The sequence below is a fragment of the Chanodichthys erythropterus genome, chromosome 4 (assembly GCF_024489055.1).
Source record: "Chanodichthys erythropterus isolate Z2021 chromosome 4, ASM2448905v1, whole genome shotgun sequence".
Lineage (NCBI taxonomy): Eukaryota > Metazoa > Chordata > Actinopteri > Cypriniformes > Xenocyprididae > Chanodichthys > Chanodichthys erythropterus.
The window spans coordinates 7,096,463-7,103,521 of NC_090224.1; the positions used below are offsets into that span (position 1 = coordinate 7,096,463).

General features: G+C 39.2%; 1 protein-coding gene across 1 annotated transcript; it reads right to left on the reverse strand.

Moving 5' to 3' along the window:
* Positions 1-239: 239 nt before the first annotated feature.
* prph2lb (peripherin 2-like b) lies at positions 240-4,392 on the reverse strand. The gene is made up of 3 exons (XM_067383018.1): positions 3,815-4,392; positions 2,035-2,281; positions 240-494 (listed from the first exon to the last, which is right to left on the reverse strand). The coding sequence occupies exons 1-3, from the start codon at positions 4,390-4,392 to the stop codon at positions 240-242; spliced, it is 1,080 nt and encodes a 359-aa protein (XP_067239119.1).
* Between the last annotated feature and the right edge of the window lie 2,667 nt (positions 4,393-7,059).

Genomic DNA, 7,059 nt, shown 5'->3' on the forward strand with positions numbered 1-7,059 from the left:
TTCCCCAGCATTTTAAAATACATTTCATATTTCATACTTTTCACTTTGTATGGCACAAGGATTACATTGCAATGAAGTGCCTTTTACCTGAGATCACCTTTTCAGCATTCAACATGATTTTTTTCTTTTTCTAGTTCATTCTTCAATTTTTTTTGTCTTTGTGTGAATCAAGTAAAGGCTTCTCCAAGGCTGCCATTGTTGAATGGCTGGGTAAGTCTCAATATCCAATGTCTCTTGTACTACCTGGCAACAGGGATTTGCTTTAAGGGCACGTTCTCTTGTGCTTGCTGGCTGGTTCTTGGTACATCTATGTTGGGGTCATCATCTACCTGGTAGCACTTGCCCAGGTTCTTGATGATGTTGAAGTTATAACGCGCAGTGTCTGCAATGCTGTTCTCCAGAAGCCAGCCATCAGACTCAGAGTCCGGGTCCCCACACCTCAGCACATTCTCCATGGCTGTCTGAAGATAACGCACTCCTGTCAGCACAGACACCTAGAGGAAGGTAGAAAAGATTCAAGAAAATGAGGAGACTACAAGTGACCAACCCATATTGAAAAAAGCATGAATGCAGGAGAAATAAGCAGGAATAAAGATATGAGTGACTTTGACAAGGGTCAAATTGTTAAGGCAAGGCGACTGGGTCAGAGTATCTCTGAAATGGCAAGGCTTGTGGGTTGCTCCCAGTCAGTGGTGAGAATTTACCAACAGTGGTCCAAGGAGGGACAAACCACAATCTGGCAATACGGTGTTGGGCTGGTCCGTGCCAACAGAAGGTCTACTGTGGCACAAGTCACACAATTTTAATGATAGTTACGGGAGGAATTTGTAACAACACACAGTGTTTTGCACTCTGCTACATATGGGGCTGCATAGCCACAGACCAATCAGAGTGCCTATGAAGTCTAAGAAAGCATCCAAACTAGACCTTGGTGCAGTGGAAGAAGTTCGCCTGGTCCGATGAGTCCCTGTTTTCACGTGGTGTGTGCCATTTACCTGGGGAAGTGATGGCACCAGGATGTATTGTGGGATGACAACAAGCTAGTCGACGGAGTGTGATTCTTCCACCCATTCATGTGGATGAAATTTGATACGTGCCACCTACCTAAACATGGCAGACCAGGTACACCCATTCATGACAATGGTGTTCCCTGGTGGAAATGGCCTCTTTCAGCAGAATAATACACCCTGCAACACTGCACATATTGTTCTGGAATAGTTTGAGGAGCATCATGAAGAGTTCAAGGTGCTGAGCTGGCCTCCAAATTCCCCATATTTCAATCCAAATGAGTGTGATGTGCTGGACCAAAAAGTTTGATCCATGGCAGCTCCACCTTACAACCCACAGGACTTGAAGGATCTGCTGCTAAAATCTACCACAGATACCACAGCAAACCTTCAGGGCTCTTGTGGAGTCAATGCCTCCCGGTTTATTAGGCAGTGGTCATAATGTTTTGTAATATATATATATATATATATATTTTTTTTTTTTTTAACATATTTGAAAGAAGTCTCTTGCTCATTTGATCACTAATTCACTAAATAAGTTTTTATTCCTATGATGGCAAAGCTGAATTTTCAGCAGCCATTACTTTTAGTGTCACAATATTTATTTGAAACTTTTTATTTTGTAACATTTATAAATGTCTTTATTCTCACTTTTGATCAATTTATTGTGTCCTTGCTGAATAAAAGTATTAATTTCTAATTCCAAAACTTTTGAATGGTAGTAGTGTTATCACACTTTCCACAAAAAAAATAAGCAGCTCCATTGTCATGTGACACTGAAGACTGGAGTAATTGCTGCAGAAAATTCAGCTTTGCCATCACAAGATTAAACTACATTATACTGTAAAATATATTAAAATAGAAAACAGTTCTTTTAAATTGTAATAATATTTTACAATATTACTGTTTGTACTGTATTTTTTATTGTAGTTTAATCATTCAAAATCAATTATTCCAACCTTTTACCCAGTAGTGTATATATACTGCAGAATACGGACTTTAATTTAGTCAGATCAATATCACACACCTCAAAAAGCCAGATGATGAGAACGATTAAGCCAATGGACTGCATTATCTGTGTGTAGTGCTCCAGCAGAGCTTGTCTGCAACCCCTCCGGTTCAGGTTCAGCTCCTCCTTGTGGTAGTCATAATTATAGTGCGCTGAGCTGTTGGTGATGTGATGCTGGATGCAGGGCCGAGGAGAATGCAGACCACAGCAACTGAACGGCACCCCGTTGATCAAATACTTCCCTTCCACGTTACTCCGTAGCCGCCTAAAGAAGAGAAGAGTGCTTTAAATAATGTATGGAGGCTTAATTATGATGATGAAGGATGATACATTGATCTAAAATATTAATATGCATTAAAATGCATATAATCCTCAACTTTCTGCATCATCTATGCTAAAGGGATACGTACAGTGCTCAGCGTAAATGAGTACACCCCCTTTGAAAAGTAACATTTTAAACAATATCTCAATGAACACGAAAACAATTTCCAAAATGTTGACAAGACTAAGTTTAATATAACATCTGTTTAACTTATAACATGAAAGTAAGGTTAATAATATAACTTAGATTACACATTTTTCAGTTTTACTCAAATTAGGGTGATGCAAAAGTGAGTACACCCCACAACAAAAACTATTACATCTAGTACTTTGCTTGTCCTCCATGATTTTTAATGACATCACCAAGTCTTCTAGGCATGCAATAAACAAGTTGGCGACATTTTGCAACATCTGTCTTTTTCCATTCTTCATGAATGACCTCTTTTAGGGACTGGATGCTGGAGAGTCCCAGTAGTCTTCATCTTTGTCAGCATGGGCTCTGGTAAACTCTAGGTGGGCTTTTTTGCGCCTGGGCTTTAGAAAAGGCTTCTTTCATGGACAGCACCCATGCATGCCATTCCAATGCAGTGGACATCGTATTGTGTCATGGGAAATAGTCACCCCAGTTTGGCTTTCTACTTCTTTAGATAACTGCAGTGAACTTGCATGCCGATTTTCTTCAACCCTTCTCATCAGAAGACCCTCCTGTCGAGGTGTTAACTTTCATGGATGACCTGGATGTCTCTGTGAGATGGTTGCAGTTCCATCTTTTTTAACATTTTTGTACAACTTTTGCAACAGTATTCTGACTGCTAAGTAAAACTTTGCTGATCTTCTTGTAGCCTTCCCCTTTCTGGTGTAAAGAAATTACTTTCTTTCTCAGGTCTTGTGATATTTCTCTTCCATGTGGTGCCATTACTGGCAGCATAAAATGGGAAGGGGTTTTAACACCCTTTAATAGTCAACTGTCTGCCGGACACCTGTGTAATGAATAATTAGACTCACCTGTGGTTGAATTCGTGTAAAATTAGACATTTGTAGTCTAAAATTTAGCTTTGCTCCAAAGAATTGTTTTTGTGTTAATTGAGATATTGTCTTTTCAAAGGGGGTGTACTCATTTACACTGAGCAATGTATGTCATCATTTACACACCCACATGTTATTTCAAACCTGTATGATTTTTTTTCTTCTTTGGAACACATTTATTTTTCCTACTATGCTAGTCAATGTTCCAAACATCATTCTTTGTGTTCAGCAGAACAAAGAAATTCATACAGGTTTGGAACTACTTGAGTAAATGATGACAAAATGTTAATTTTTGGGTAAACTATCCTTTTAAATTTTGTGTTCTGCAGAAGAAAGTTTTACAGATTTGGAATGGCGTAAAAGTGAATTATGACAGAGTTTTCATTATTGAGTGAACAATGCCTTTAACCACTTAACATGAAAGTGCAAGTGTGGGTGAAAATGAACTTACTCCACCACTTCGCTATTGGTCATATCCAGGAAGCGGTTACTGATCCACTGAATGTGAAACCAGTCCCGATAACCTCCATTTCCGCAGCACTGAAACTGCATCTGTAGCATGTCCATTGTGCGCTTAATGTAGCAGCGACCCGGCGTGTCCGTGTCCTTATAGTAGCGCATGGCGTCACGCAAGCCTAAAAACAGTGACTCTTCTAGATCGTTGCGCATGCTATAGCACATCAGGGCGCCCAGGAGGATGCAGAATGTAAAGAAAAAGGTACATATGATGTAAGGCAGCATCAGCAGCTTCCACCGCAGAAACTTGGTAGTGTCCACGCAGTCATAGCAAATCTTGCCCCCCAGGAAGTTGATTGTACAGGCAGTCAAGCCAACACAGATAAGCATGTTTGGCACCGAGTCGACCTCTTTTGACATCAGCTCTCGCCTCTTCTCGATCTCCACCTTTAAGAACAGGCCCAGGCTGAAAAGTGTGACTCCCGTGACCACAGACACCCAATTCAGCACCCATAAAACCTGGGCCAGTTTGTCTCTGTTTGTCTTCGTAAATGTCACTTTTAAGACTGCCATTGCCAATGGAAAGTGTTACTTTTACCGTCTCAGCAGTACATTTTTAGGTCCATGTGTGAAGCTCATTTTATTCACATCGATATAACGTACTGGGTAAATGGAGAGAACAGGGAACATGTTCCACAGGGAGGAGGCAAGTAAACTGGGAGAGAAGGCCAAGACGGCCACATAAGCAGCTTAGATGAAGTATTTTTACACTCCTGGATGACGGTCTTAGCTGCATAACAGAGCAGGTACTGAAATCAAGATGAAAATGTAAAAGATTAATGCACAGACATTATATATAGATATATATAGATAGGTAGGTAGATCATTACATTAGCTGTTGCAGAAGAACTTTAGCTATTATTCTAGGCGCGATTTTTCTCTAATATCTTTGTCAGTTGTATTTCCACATCCCCATACCTCTTAATACCACGTAACCTACCTGCTCAGATCTCACATAGTCGGATATGGGCTTGTAATCCATGGATCTTGATTGTAGGTGCTGTCATATTCCTTTTTTGCATATTTCTGGCGAGGGACTACAGAAGAGGTGAGAAGCGTGTTTAGAGTGACTTCCGTCCAGACTCACTTTGACCTCCACCTAATCCATTTATCCCTAGGATTTAGCAGAACACCTCCAAGCCATCTGGGCCAATCCCAAGTGAATAACATCAGTGCTTCCACGCCCCCATGCTTTAAATAAAAATTAATAATATATGTAGTCCACCAACCAAAAACACGGGTCAGTTCAAGGACAAACTCCCTAAAATGTTTAGATTTGAGGGAGAAATCTTGCATTCCTCAAACTGGTATACTATGTTTACATATTTTCAAACTGGTATTTGTCAGTATACTTGACAAATTTGTTTTGACATAGCAATGGTTATGTAGAAGATTGGGAAGATTTGTGTTGGTCAGTTCAGAGATAAAATGAAGTCAACGCTTAAAGGGTTAGTTCACCCAAAAATGAAAATTCTGTCATTTATTACTTACCCTCATGCCGTTCCACACCCATAAAACCTTTGTTAATCTTCGGAACACAAATTAAGATATTTTAGTTGAAATCCGATAGCTCCGTGAGGCCTCCATAGGGAGCAATGACACTTCTTCTCTCAAGATCCATAAAGGTACTAAAAACAGATTTAAATCAGTTCATGTGAGTACAGTGGTACAATATTAATATAATAATAAGCAACGAGAAAATTTTTGGTGCACCAAAAAACAAAACAAAATTAAGACTTATTTAATGATGGCCGATTTCAAAACACTGCTTCAGGAAGATTTGGAGCACAAATTAATCAGTGTGTCGAATCATGATTCAGATCGCGTGTTAAACTGCCAACGGCTGAAATCACGTGACTTAGGCACTCCGAACAGCAGATTCGAAACACTGATTCACATGCTCCGATGCTTTCTGAAGCAGTGTTTTGAAATCGGCCATCACTAAATAAGTTATTTTGGTTTTTTTTTGGCGCTCCAAAAATATTCTTGTCGTTTTATAATATCAATATTGAACCACTGTACTCACATGAACAATATGTTTTTAGTACCTTTATGGATCTTGAGAGAGGAAGTGTCATTGGTCCCTATGGAGGCCTCACGTCTTGGGAACACAAATCTTAATTTGTGTTCCGAAGATTAACGAAGGTCTTACGGGTGTGGAACGGTATGAGGGTAAGTAATAAATGACAGAATTTTCATTCTTGGGTGAACTTAACCTTTAAAGATGTAAAACTTTTGTCCGCTAGAGGCCTATTCAAAACAAAGGCGTAGCTTGATGACGCCAAGTTTGAGCACGGAATCTTGGGACATTTGGTCTCCACCTCAACAGACGGCGTGTCACAGTCACAGTCGCCGATGCTGCTTCCGCTTTTCTGGTCATGAGTATGAGGTAATGCAGCTCTGTTTATCATATTAGATACATTTGAGTGTGTTGAAAATGATGTTATAACGTTACTCTGTGTGTTCGCTCGGTGGCTGCTGTGAGACATTTGTTTGAGACACTGCAGTAAGAAAGATCTTAGAATATCATATTAAATGCTGGATGGCTTGTGTTGATAAATGGCATTCATTTTAAAGTGGATCGTATGATGGAGAAAATGCTGTATTAGTCTACTGTTACTAAAAATAAAGCTGCATTTGATTATGCTATGTTAGCTACTTGACAAAGTAGTGTTTTTCTCTGAGGCATGGTAAAGCATGGTACTCGCAAAAAAAAAAAATCAAGAAAATGAGATTTAAACAATAAGACTAAACGTGTTGAGCTATATAACAATAATTAGCTTTGTCAAGTCAAATCAAGTCAAATTTATTTATATAGCGCTTTTACAATTGGTAATTGTTCAAAGCAGCTTTACATATTAGAAGCACAGAAAAAGGGAAGTGGTTAAAAATAAGCTGTACAACCAAGCGTGGTAATATGTAACATATACAAGATGGTGCTACATTAAGCCAATGTCGGCTGACTCCCAGGGGTGGAAAAAAATCCCTAGGAGAAAAACCCAGCGTGCTAGCACTGGGAAAAAAGTCCTAGGAGGGAAAAAACCCCTTGGAAGATATATATAATATATGTAAATGGATATGGAGATCAAAATATGAATTATACATTTTTATTATAGAGATTAAAAATAGATTATATATAAATATATGTAAGCGGATACGGGGATTAAAAATCTGAATTGG